Genomic DNA, 13,417 nt, shown 5'->3' with positions numbered 1-13,417 from the left:
ACCAGATGTGGCATCATCTCCCTCTGAACATCTGGATGACAGGAGAAAAGACAGAAATCAAACACAGATCACAGAAATACAATTTATTCACTTTCATCATTTTATAAAAGTAGCATGAACTTTATTAAAACTTGACAACATCAGTAATGAAAGTAAATGTTTTTATCTCGTGTTGAAGCTAAATTTAAAGTCAATTTTAATGACAGTTTATCCTGAGAGGAGTGAGAATGGAGCTTTTCTTTCCTTTTTAGAATATTCCCTCAAAATATTCTGTTTATTATTGGCTTTAGAAGCATTTGTCTTTACTTATTTATTTTTAGATACCTCAGACTGATACACTTTGCTGGTTTGCAGATAATTTCATGTACAATGACAATAAAGATCTTCTATTATAACATATTTCGCTAAAACAAGAACTGCAAACCTTCTCAACCATCTCTCAGTCTGCAAAATTCCAACTGCGACCAATAATTATCTGATGTAGTTATTATTATAATCTTTACTGTACCAGCCCTGGAATTAATAAAAATCTGTATATGGATATGATTTTCTCTGATGGGACCACTATGGAAGCTGTAGTAATTATTAACTATCCTTTGAAGGGAAAGATTGGGTCTTTATTCAGGTGGATAAAAAAATGCTCTCCCTTAAAAAAAAAAAAAAAAAACTGCGTACAATAAAGTAAATCTCTTCTGCACTGCACACATACTACACTTTTGTATAACTCTGGATGTCAGAGTAAAGGCAGACAGATCCACCAATCAGCCACAACATTCTGACCACTGACAGCTGAAGAGAACAACATCCATCATCTTGTTCTAATGCAACGTTCTGCTGGGAAACCTTGACGTTCATGTGGATGTTTGACATGTACCACCACCTAAACACTGCAGGACAAACAACCCCCTAGTCTCCATGGCAACAGCAGTCCTTGATGCCAGCTGCCTCCCTCAGCAGGACAAACTAAAACTGCTCAGGAGTGGTCCGAGGAACACGACAGAGCTAAGCTGTTCACCTGGGTTCCACACTCCCCACATCCAGATCTCATTGAGCATCTGTGGGATGGTCCAGGATCAGCCTGGTCTAGGTAGGACTCACCCTGCAACCCACAGGATCCACAGAATCCACAGGACATCCCCAGAGGTTCTGATGAACCACTGGGTCAGAGGAGTTTTAGCAGCATAAAGGGACCAACACAGTATTAGTCAGGTGGTCAGAATGTTATACTGTTATATTGTCATGCTGATTATATGATCAGTAAATGTTACCATCAATTATAACATCCACAATGATCAGGAAAAAAACAAACTATCAGTTCATTCAGAAACTGTGGGGTTAAACCTAAAAACACAGACCTCAACAGCAGTTTGTTTCAAAGCAGAACACCAGCCGGTTTTCACTAAAGAAGCTTTCAAAGCAACAATTAAATGACAGTTTTGTTCTCATTAAGTTCACAGTCAGCCAAAAAAAATGGATACATACACATCAGGAAAAGAAAAACTTTTATAAATATTTCATTTGTATAAATACTTCTACACATATAGATACCTCTTTCTAAGTTTAATCAAATCACGATAACTCTGTGTCCTGTTGTACGATGTTTTCCCAACAGATGGCGCTACCCTCATGAATGGAGCATCAACAAGTGACATCTACAACACAACAGAAATGTCTGGAAGCCAGTGGCCACCACTTTGAGCACCTCTTGTAATTGTAGAGGCCAAAGATAACTTTTATTAATCTCTTGATGTCTGAATAAATTTGGTATTGAAATATTTATGCAAGTTTTTCTTTTCCTGATGTGTTTAAACATTATTCTGGCTGACTCTGTATGATGGGTTTCTGACAGGTCACCAGGCAACATCTTTTTATAATAATGACAAACATACCTGCATTCTACAGGAGTGATTTTCCTCATGTGCAGGTAAAGATGTGTGAGGAGCTTAGAGATGACAGGAGCAGGAGTCATCCTCACTAATTCAGCTTCCACCTAGAAACAGAAAGACCACAAACAAACACACTGATATACTCTCAAATGTTCAACCTCACAGCCTCAAAATATCTGTTTAGGAAGTGTTGTGTTTCTAAATTCTCCTGAAAGCATTGACAGACATTCTCTTACAAGGTTGTGTAAAAAGCAGCCTGTCCTCTGAGCTACTGAGAAATTTTCCTGAACAAAGTTTCTACGTGTAAATCAGCTCAACAAAAACTAAAGCCTCAGTAAGAGATAACAGGTATCGCAAATTATAAAGAACTTTCTTTGTTAACTCAGACTTTCTGCTTCAACCTCACATAAAAAAGGGGAGTTTAACTCATCAGGTGACTGAAAATGAACGGCTTGTGCAGTTCTAGATCCAAAAGTAGGATGTTTCAACTCATGTTTTACTACAAATACATGCAGTAATAAATAAATACAATGGCTGGTTGTTAGTTTATTCACCATTAATGTCATTTTATATACTGGATTGAACTTGAGCAGTGGAAGAGAGAAGGAATTTAATGAAATTATGGAGATTCAGAGAGGTAATGTTGCGGAATATTAAGTTAAGCGTGGTTTAATTCAAACCAGCTGAATGTTAAACTTCAGTGCAGCTGAACAGGTTTCAGTTAACCTTGAAGTAAAATCACTTTTTTAAAAGCTAAAATACACAGCAGAGAAATACAGGTTGAGAAGGTCATTCTAATAATGAGGGACAGCTGTGGCAGCAACTAACACAGGTGTTCAGCGGTAAGTTAGCCACCTGTGTTAATTAGCCCGCTAGCTAACTTAGCCGCTTAGCTAGCTAACGCGTCCGGACAAACTGCTCAAACACGACAAAACACAACTCTTCACAAATCGCTGACAACGTACAACAAGACAACGCTACAGGTTAGAAATATTTATCTTCTTACCGTGTTTTACTTCAAAAACAAGATCAACAGCAGCCAGAGATGCTGCCAGACGTGCCGACCATAGATATACATAGACTAGATACGCTAGCGCGCTGTCTTCTATATTATCTATGGTCTGACCAATCACTGCTCTCTGGCTCCGCCCTCTGAGAATCTTGTTGTCGTTTGGCTCCACACTTGCTGATGACCACTTCCGGTCTCAGAAAATGAAAAAAACTGTCTCTTACTGATTTTATTTTTTTGTTATTCTAAATATAAAATGAAAATCAAAGCATTTTAAAAATTTCGTATATCCCTTTCTGATCATGAAAAGGAAAAACGCCCGGTATTTCAATTGTAATTTTTGTATTTTCAAACGAAGATCAAATAACTACTCGTTTTTTGTTTTTCAATACCCGTTTCAGAACGGAAAATCCAATTGCCAGATAAATACACGGACCATGGTGGTTCTTCTTAAAACAAATGTGTTTGCTGTCTGTGAACACTTCATGATTTTTGTTGCACAGCTTTTTGCTAGAGACGAGAGTCCTTCAGTCAAAACATTGTTAAATTTTGGCAAGAATCGAACATAACACTCACATCTGTTAATTTCTCTTTCAAATACAGAATTTACAGACTACATTTAGCCCTTGAAAATTTTGTAAGGTGTGTAACTATGAATGTACCATAAACATATGTACATGCGAATGTTGTTACTTGAGCTTTAAGGTTTATTTAAAAAATAAAAATATCATAATGTTGTCGGGCTTCTCATTAATGTAAAAGATAAAACAGCTATCAGTTACTGTAAGTCAGTGATTCAGCATTTCAAATCAACCAAGTTCAAAAACTTTATTGACCTAGAACCTGATTAGAATGCCAGATGATGTATTGTACAGAAAGTTGTACATAATCTTTTGCAACATAGAAAACTTTACATTGCTGTATCATATACATTTTGTTTTCTACATCCATGAGCAGGAATGCATCCCATTCATACTTAAAGCACAGCTAACATTTGTCATTTTCTCTATACATATAACTTTCCCCCAAACCAAAGAAAAAAAAACATTAAATATATTATTAACTTTTGATTTTGTACACAAGAGTGAAAACTAAACTCACATGAAAGCAAAAAACAGACTAGTGACTCAAAAGCAGCTAGCATCAGTTCACTCTCTTGTCTTCCAGTTCCAGAAGCCCAGTTATCATCTATCTCCATTAAAAACCTAAGAACATACAAAATGGAATAATTTAACCCTTCACTTTCCACGGTCTTAATTACAAATCGTACTGTGTAGGACAATCTGCAGGAGATGGTACAGTCAAATAAATTATCACAAAAGTAAAATCTCCAGTGCATTTAAAAACAGAGATCAAGTGCAGCAAATCCAGAGAAGGAAAAATAATAAACAAAAATAAATGAAATCTAGTGTTATAAGATTATATTACATAGCGGCAGATCTGTACAACTAGTTTCATCCAAGAGGCTATCAGTACTAATGTTAGCCATCTGCGGTGCAGACAGAAAGATCGTTACTGTCAATGTGTGACAAATGCCACATTTCATAGTTGCTGAATATGTCTTTTTGCATGTTGCTGAAACCATTCACTCTTTACTTTTTAAATATACAGTAAGAAGCACACATTTTTTGAAATATATTCCTTCTGAGCAGATCAGAGATATGGGTAACTGTCAGTTGTTAATCAGTAGTTTGATCCAGTGGAGGCATCGCTACACCTGGTACAAGACATTACTGTTTTCATCGTGATATCAAGTACTCTGTCTGGGCTGTGTGTGGGTACAGGCATGTCTGTGTGTGTGTGTGTGTGTGTGTGTGTGTGTGTGTGTGTGTGTGTGTGTGTGTGTGTGTGTGTGTGTGTGTGTGTGTGTGTGTGTGCGTGGTGACAGGGTTAAGGGTGCAGGCGTGTGGTAACAGATGGCTGATTGATAATCAGCCATTTAAGTCAAGTGTCCGGCATAAAACACATGGAGGGCCCTGAGGCGGCACAGAGCCACAGCACAGTCACACAGACCTGCGGTGGAAGCCTCAGTACAGCTTTGTGTTCCAGGCTGCTTGCGGTGCAGCATCACTGGGCCTCCTCCCCGACCTCCGTGTCTGTCTCTGGCTCAACGTGTGCCTGCCGAGGGTCCGGTTCAGGCTCAGGCAGCTGTGCGATGTGAAACACGAGGCCGATGCGCAGGTAGAACTTCCTTAGAACAGCCCGGAGCTCAGGGATCAGGTCGAACTGCATGATCTCACACAGGAGAGGGTAGTATCTGGACGCATGAGCCTTGAACTGAACGTGGAGGTGGGATGAGAGAAAAGGCAAGAAAGAGACGGAGTGAGACAGAGACATGCATGTCTTTGTGGTACACAGAATAAAGTTGCACAAGTCTTATTTATATGCCAGTTCAGTAGCTCCCAAACGTTTCAGGCCCCTCCACTATCCCTGGAGGCGTTTGAAGTAAACAAATGTTACATATAGCTGCACACACACACTTCAGCCTAACAACCGTAATATTATGATATAGTAACTTAATATAGGCTAGTGGCAGAGTACATCAGTCAAAGTAATCTCCATATATGAGCATTTAGTACATATGAGTAGCAGACTTACATGTCTGTGTGTGTAATGAGCAAATTTTAAACACTGTTTATCACAATTATGGCTAAAATATACTGTTTCTGGAAATTAAAAAATGTATTTGATCTCTGGAAATCATTACAATCGCCAAACTTTGGGGTCACATGACCACTTGAGGGCTCCTGTTGCCCAGTTTGGGAGCCATGATGCAAGTTGACTGGTATAAAATAGATTTAAGTGACAAATTCTTTTAGACTGAGGTGAAAACATGACACTTAACATTGTGCACAAGGGTTGAACTATAAAACTGTAAAATTAATCTAACTGTTGAAGGTGGTATTTTAATCAAAACTGTTCTATAGTGGCAACTGTAACATGATACCTCCACTATAATCAAAGTATACAAATTTAAATCAGTGTGCAAGTTGTGCACAATATCTACATTATCAGTCAATAAAAACCAAAAAATAAATATCAGCATTAGACCAAAACAAACACTGACAGGCAGATAATTCCCATCAGGCCAAAAGGTTACAGTTTTGTTTGGGAAAGGTGCATAACAGTAATTATGGCAGGTTTTACATGTTAGAGTAGTTTTTCTCTGCAATTACGGGGAAAAATATGTGCATATATCAGCAATCAGTCAAAATGAATATCAGATACCTGTAAAAATCCAATATTGTGCATTCCTATAAGGCGTCTATTAGCTACAAACATGACCGACAACAACTTAAAAAAAATGGATGACTTCTATTTGATCTTCTATTTTTGCCTGTTATACTAATAATACACTGAAAGTGCAAAAATACACTCTAAAGTGCTAAAGCAAAGGGAATTCCTGTCATACATTTGTGTTGATATCCAGAATTGTTGAAAGCTGTCAGGGAAGACATCAGCGCGTGTTTCGGCTTCTTACCCTTTCATCGCTGATCTTTAGCACCTTGGTGAGGAAGAGCAGCAGCAGGTTGGTCCAGGCCTCTCTGTGGCTTTCTGAGGTCAGAGCCAAGAAGTACGCTACGGCCTCACTGCACACACTGCACCAAACACAAGCACAAATGTACATCACTGCACTGGGAGAGCATTAAACACAGCAAGCCTGGAAACTGTAAAAGTATTCACTGAAGAGAAACGGCCCCTTATTGCTGCGTTATGGCGAGACAGCATCTGCTTCTCTGCCTCACTTGACACATGAAAAATAGCAGGGATGAGGATGATGAAGATTGCTTTTGCTCAGTAAGTGCTAATTAAAGCGACTGACTGAGGCTATTATGAAAACAATTAGAGGCATTTTTCTTGACAGTTTCAGCTTGAGGAAAACGGACACAACCTCCGACCTTCTTCTCTGACCCTGCAGCCCTCTTCTCACATCAGCTCCATCTGTTCGCCATTCACCTCCCTCCTCCCCTCCTCCGTTCACACTCCACTAACACTTCACTTTCTGTGACCTAATCGCCTTCCAAAGCTGTTCTGATCTGTTTGCACTAATCAAACTTGCATGCATGTTGCCTGGCCTCTGGTCAACAAGGGCGTGCACGCGTGTAATTTAGGAATAAATGTGCGCCTGTGTTGCTTCTGGATGACAGGATGAGGCGATTTTGAGGAAGAGGAAAGGAACACAAAGTGACACAGCAGCATCCCTGTGAATTAAGATACCCTCCTCCTCCTCCTGCATCTATTCTCATCTTCTTTCTAATAATGAATCCAACTAGGAGAGACGGGCAATGATTCTGCTTTATCCTGATATCATCATCGATATGAAGGCGAGGCGGGGAGAGAAATGGGGTGATGGCTGTTTTGTGATGACAGCAGTGCTGACTGTAAAATGAAGCATCAGTGTGCTGATTCCTTTGGATCTATACAGCACACAGCATCCGTTTCAGGCAGCTGCAGAGCTACGCACACGCTGTGCCTTTGCCACAGGTAACCAAGGGGTTTAGTTAACTGATTACTAGTGACCAACATTAACATTTTACAGTTGCTCTTGCAGCAGTTTCAATGCAAATCACTAAAAAAAGAGCCCTGGAGATCTGGAGCATTTTCAATAACAGGGACTTATTATCATTCATTTGTTCTTATTTTTGGGCTGCACAGTGGCTCAGTGGTTAGCACTTTTGTCTTACAGCTAGAAGATCCCCAGTTTGTGTCCTGGCCTTTCTGGGATCTTTCTGCATGGAGTCTGCATGTTCTCCCTGTGCATGTGTGGGTTTTCTCTGGGTTCTCCAGCTTCCTCCCACAGTCCAAAACATGCTGAGATTAATTGATAATTCTAAATTGTCCGTAGAGGTGAATGTGAGTGTGCTTGTTTGTCTCTATGTGTAGCTCTGTGATAGACTGGCAACCTGTCCAGGATGTTCCCCTTCCTTTTCCCTGTCAGCTGGGACAGACTCCAGCTCTCCCATGACCCTAATGAGGATTAAGCGGTGGATAGATAAAGGATGGATGTTCTCATTTTCTTCAAGACATATTAAAATACAAAATAACAAAAAATGGAAGATTGAGCTTTTGAAAGCAAAAACATAATCAGACCCAAAACCCCCATATTCATCTATACCATGCACACACCTAATTTAATTATTGTTACTGTGTGTTTCTGCACAAAGATGTGGTTTACATTTACAAGTTCTGAAACGCATTCATCATGTGTTTAAAGTCTCAACAACAAAAGCACCAGCTGGTGTACGAGATCTGTCAAACACAGTAAATTGCTATGCATATGCACAGATGCGTCTATTGTTCCAACTGTCACTAACCATATGTTTAGAGGTAGTTTACTCCATAAAAATGATGAGGGATTGTCAAGAGATGCAGACAGCATCACTAAAGGGATGAAAATGAGCAGAACAGCCACAGAGGCCATTATAAAGATCAGTAGTTCAACCTGTTTAGGGAGTCTCCTCTGCTTTGTCTAGTGCGTGGGTGTTATTCTCTGACTCATTTGAGAACTTAGCAGATGTAGTGATAAAGCTGTCCATCGGTGATACAGTATGTGGTCCTTACTTGAGCAGTCGTCTCTGGACTTCCTCCCAGGCGTCTTGGCGGCTCTCGTCTGTGTACATACGAAACAGGATGCGCAGCCCACATGCCAGACTGCTGGTCTCCTGCTTCAACAGGTTGGGCTTCGACTTTCCTTTGAAACCTTGAATATGCACATTTAAAGTTGAACAAAGTTACAATTAAAGCCATTTTAAGCAGATTTCTTGTTATGATGCGTCATCCCTAAATTGCCCCAAGAAGCAACACAAAAACCCCCCACACCCAGCTTGGTATTGTGATTATTTTGAGTGTTTGATCAAAAGCAAAGCAACGATGCAGACAGTGGTTTCTTCTCCTACCTGCTTTCCATAGTAATGTCCTTTGTTCGTTGTTGGAGTTGAAAGCCTTGGCAAAGCGGTGTGACTCCAGCAGGCAGTCCAGCAGTTTGAAAAGCTGCTCGGAGGTCAGGTAGCGATACATGCCCTGGTCCTGGGTCTCTACTGGGACATCTGCTGCACACACAGCATCCCGCTTCAAAAAAGAAAAAAACAAAACAAAACATTGTTTCCAACCAAAACTGCTGATTAACAATCAAGATTATCACTGAAGCGAGGCTGTTTGTACCTGAGCAGCAGCGAAGTTCTCAGCATCTTCCTTCTTACTGGTGGCAGGAAAAAACACGATGTTGTCAATGGTCTGGATCAGCTCCAGCTGCACGACACACTTGATCAGCAAAGCTGAGAATAAACGCTGCTCCTGGACCTCTGTGGAACACACAAGTAAACCGCTGTCAGAAAACACAGACAGACGTAAACACTGGCAGTCTGTCTTTGAGTGAAATGATGGACTTACTTGTTGGGGTCCTGCTCCTGGAGCCGTCCTCACACATGCCTGAGGCTGCGCTGTACTGACTCTGTCGACGGTTCTCCATCGCTACCCTGTCAGCACTGCTGATGGAATGCTGGTCATCAGAGCGGGACTGAATATCCACTGACTTCTGGGAAATGGAGTCCTGAGAGCACAGCAGGGAGAGTTAATGCTATACAATAGCTGCACATTACTTAAAGACATACAGGCGCCGCACAAGTGCATCAATTAGTTATAAGAAATTAAACCTTAAAGGAGGGAAATTAATATTTTGTGTCAAAGCAAAACATATGTAAATAAAACTGAACAAATACGACAATCATATGACTTGAATCACTTGCAAGTGCCCAAATTGTTATCATAAATATTAAGCCACAACATTAAAACCACCTGCCAAATTTAGTGTAGGTCCCTCCTTGAACCATCAAGGTATTGACTCCACAAGACCTCTGAAAGTGTCTGTGGTATGAAGACGTTAGCAGAAGATTCTTTCAGTTCTGTACATTTGGACTTGTTTTTCCAGCACATGCCACAGATGCTCAGTTGGACTGAGATCTGGAGAATGTGGAGGCCAAGTCAGCACCTTGAACTCGACAGCTTCCTCCAGTTAGTCCTGAATGATTTTTGCAGTGCGGCAGGGAACATTATCCTGCTAAGAGAAGCCACTGCCATCAGGGAATACCGACGCCATGAAAGAGCGTATGTGCTCTGCAGCTCAGTTTAGGTAGATGGCATGTACAGCATCACCAGCAGTGCTTCCTTGGATCAGTGTTGGCAGGTATTAACTACTGTCTATTTGAAACACCCAAACAAACGTCTCCTGTTGTTTTGGAGTTGTCTAGTTATCACAATTTGGCTTTCGTCAATGTCATTCTCATTCTTACACTTGCTAATTTTTCCTGTTTCCAACATGTCAACTTTGAGAGCTGACTGTTCACTTGTTGCCTAATAAATCCAACCCCTTGACAGGTGCTATTGTAGTGGATAATCAATGTTGTTCATTTCACCTGTCAGTGGTTTCAGTGTTGTGGCTGGTTGATGTAAATGGAAAATAGAAAATTAATGTATTTGCGCACCAGCTGTTTGTCAGAAAGGCTCTGTGTTGTCAAGTGTTCTCCGTCTGCCCCTGCTGGTCTCCATGTTAACAGCCTTAGAGAGAGGAGAAATATTTATTCAATAAAGCACATTCATTCTTAAACAGAATAGCAAATGGCTTCCAACTTCAATGCAGGAAAATTACCTGAGGTGGACAACTGAGACAAGTTAAACAAGGTTTTTATTTAGTTAAAGTTTGTGTATGTTCTCATTTTCTTATAAAAATCTGATTTATGTTTCAAATAATCAAATTACCACAGAGATTCACTGCAAAGTGACTAAAAAATTTCTAGTTTTGTTGTATCTAAATTTGAAAACAAGGCTTGTGTTCTGATTTTGTAGAGGAGGCAGTTTTGTATCCAGAGCAGCAGCTTACGCGTGTGGGATTGTGGTCTTGAAGATGTCCAGCATGCAGTTGCATGTCTTGTCCCAGGTCTCCGGGGAGAACTTCTCTCCATTCAGGATGACCACATTCTCTAGACAGTTGGTGCCTGAACGGGCAAGCTGCTCATTATCTACAGACGCACAGACGAAGAAGAGGGGGGAAGGATAAATTAAAAAGGAGGGAAGTGACAATATAAGGTAAGATGCATCAACATGTAAAGTCTGTTTATCTACTATCATATAAACAGCCCGCAATCACTAAAGATAGAAACTAATGGACCAATATTGATGCAACACATAAAATCCTAAACTTGCATTATTAACACCATCTCTTCCCTTTTCTTTTCTCTTTTTTTGCCACTACTTAGACAATTCTAGACCCTAACATTAACACTACAACCTGACAGGAGGAAGAAAAGGGGTCGGTACTCACCTTGCTGCACACACCAGTAGAGTTGAGCCAGGATGTCATCCAACAGGACGCCATTGAGTGACTCAAAATATTGGGTGAAGACATCACAGATGGCATAAAGTGCATGGTTGCAGGTGGTGGTCATCCATTCTGCTTTCTGAGAATGCAACACAACCTCAGTGAGAACATGTCCATGAACATGGGAAGCAAAAAGAAGTATTCACTGGGAGATTGTGTTCAGATATTGCAGGATGTCAAACAGCAGTCACATACCTCAGTCTGCTGCTCGGGCAGCTTCATGTTGTCAAAGATCCTGAAGACGATTCTGAACAGGTCTTGCCACCAGTGTTTCTCGAAGGTGTGCCCATAGGTCTTCATCACTTCAAACATCACTGTCAGGCCCCTGGGAAATGCACACAAATGTGTTATTCTGGATATGTGATGTGTCTATTTTTCTACAACAGGCAAACAGTGGATGTGCAGCTAACTTGTACTAAGCTCTAATTCTGCCTTTTCAATCAGTTGGAATGTGAAGTAACAGCAACACACAATTTTATATGCTTAATGATGCCCTCCCCCTAAGTCCTAAAATAGCAGGCTAAAGGTGAACCTCCCGCCTACCTGGTCCTGACATCCAATTTACACCTGTTGATGATGCAGGAGAGCTCAAAGAGAATGGGGAACCACCCCCGCACCCACACACGGTCCTCTGGCGCTACATTCATGTCATCACTGGTGTAGTCTTTGAAGGCCTGCCAGAGAAACAGCAGTTACGTTCACCACTGTACAATTTCTGCTGCCTCGGGAGAGAATTAACCCTCCTACACGAATACACATTTCCATACATACTGTACGTGCCCCTGATACGCACTATGCACATCTCCTCATTATGGCGTCAAGGATGAAACTATGACTGTAGCACCTTCTCAGAGGGTACATGTTGATACATAGCAGTTAATGTAAATAGAGGTAGGATGGATCATACTGAAACATACTTATTAAAGCACAACCTGCAATCTTAAGATATTAGCAAGAAGCGCATTTATATATAGCATTTAGAATGTGTTATTCAGATGTATTATGTATAATAAAAGCCAAAGTGTCTGCATTAATTGTGATTCTGCCACAGCTACAGTTTTATCTTCTATACTGCTGCTTTAACCAACCAATAACATCCACTGACTCTAAACTGAAGCCCGATTTGGTCAATTTATTTCACATCATAATCAATCAGGACAAAGCTTCTTACAAAAACAAATTAAGTGTTTAGTAAAAGACCACGCCTGATATTGACCTGTGGCCTCTCTGAGACGTATTTGGCGCAGTGTCGGATGAGGCGGATGGCTTCCATGCTGGTGTCTGGGAAAGAGGCATTGCAGGCAAACTCTGACAGACACTTGACGGCATCCTGGAAGGAGTCGATTGTAGCCGCAAAGTGCTTTTCAAATACATTCGCTGGGAGATGGGCGGAGGGAGGTTAAGGCAGAATAACAGAGGAGTGGGTAGAGGAGGATGAAGATGGATGAAGAGAACTGATTAGAAAGCGTAAGAATGTGACATCCAATCCAACATCTGCTAACCACAAGATCAATGTAGCAGGTTAACAAAATAAATTAGGAGGGTTGTGTGTGTTGGACTTACTGACGATGTGGCCGGTGGTCTGGAAGGCCAGTTCTACGATGCTCTCATCCTGGTCAGAGGCAGCCAGGTGGAAAACAGAGAAGATATTCTTCCATCCTGAGCGGATGTTCGCTGCCTGGGAGTTAACCATCTGGGCTATACAGCGCACCACCATGTCTCTGATGGTGGGAGACCTGAAGAGGAGGCACAGCGTAAGAAGATAAGAATAATAAACTGGAAACAAAGAGGAAAAGAGTTCAGGAAGAGTAGCTGACAGTAGGGGCAAGGAAAGGTCAAAGAAGCAAAAGGATGAGGCAAAGAGAGGTTGTGGAGGGAAGAAAGTAGGAGGCATAAATGTCCATTAATTAAAGAGAAGAAAATTAATCTCTTTATTGATGCCAATTAGCTTTAAAAGCTCTTGATGACATTCTCAGTCACATTTTCAGAGAGAATGATTATTCCAGCTCCGGCTTGTGTTGGCATGGCTGTTTTTATTTTTACAGCAACTGTTACCATAGTGAAGAGCATTCCTAATTGCTCAGTAGTTATGAATGAGAGAAAAGCTCTGCCTCCACTTACCAGTACACACACCAACACAGACGAAGG

At 40.9% G+C, this 13,417-nt stretch overlaps 1 protein-coding gene across 2 annotated transcripts in view; it reads right to left on the bottom strand.

Annotated features, from left to right (window-relative positions):
• Window positions 1-3,709: 3,709 nt before the first annotated feature.
• Window positions 3,710-13,417, bottom strand: part of arfgef1 (ADP-ribosylation factor guanine nucleotide-exchange factor 1 (brefeldin A-inhibited)) — a 57,376-nt gene continuing 47,668 nt past the window's right edge. For both annotated transcript variants that reach the window (XM_035950905.2, XM_023276128.3), the window contains 13 exons: window positions 12,833-13,005; window positions 12,486-12,646; window positions 11,813-11,943; window positions 11,465-11,594; window positions 11,213-11,348; window positions 10,772-10,910; window positions 10,377-10,449; window positions 9,286-9,445; window positions 9,058-9,197; window positions 8,793-8,964; window positions 8,458-8,596; window positions 6,377-6,494; window positions 3,710-5,172 (listed from right to left, as the gene is read on the bottom strand). In XM_035950905.2, the coding sequence (XP_035806798.2) occupies window positions 4,963-5,172; window positions 6,377-6,494; window positions 8,458-8,596; window positions 8,793-8,964; window positions 9,058-9,197; window positions 9,286-9,445; window positions 10,377-10,449; window positions 10,772-10,910; window positions 11,213-11,348; window positions 11,465-11,594; window positions 11,813-11,943; window positions 12,486-12,646; window positions 12,833-13,005 (1,882 nt within the window). In that variant the 3' untranslated portion in view covers window positions 3,710-4,962. The remainder of the gene's footprint in view (window positions 5,173-6,376; window positions 6,495-8,457; window positions 8,597-8,792; window positions 8,965-9,057; window positions 9,198-9,285; window positions 9,446-10,376; window positions 10,450-10,771; window positions 10,911-11,212; window positions 11,349-11,464; window positions 11,595-11,812; window positions 11,944-12,485; window positions 12,647-12,832; window positions 13,006-13,417) is intronic.

Source organism: Amphiprion ocellaris, chromosome 22 (assembly GCF_022539595.1).
Source record: "Amphiprion ocellaris isolate individual 3 ecotype Okinawa chromosome 22, ASM2253959v1, whole genome shotgun sequence".
NCBI lineage: Eukaryota > Metazoa > Chordata > Actinopteri > Pomacentridae > Amphiprion > Amphiprion ocellaris.
The sequence above is the reverse complement of the archived record's forward strand: the minus strand, read 5'-3'. Positions and strand labels throughout refer to the sequence as shown.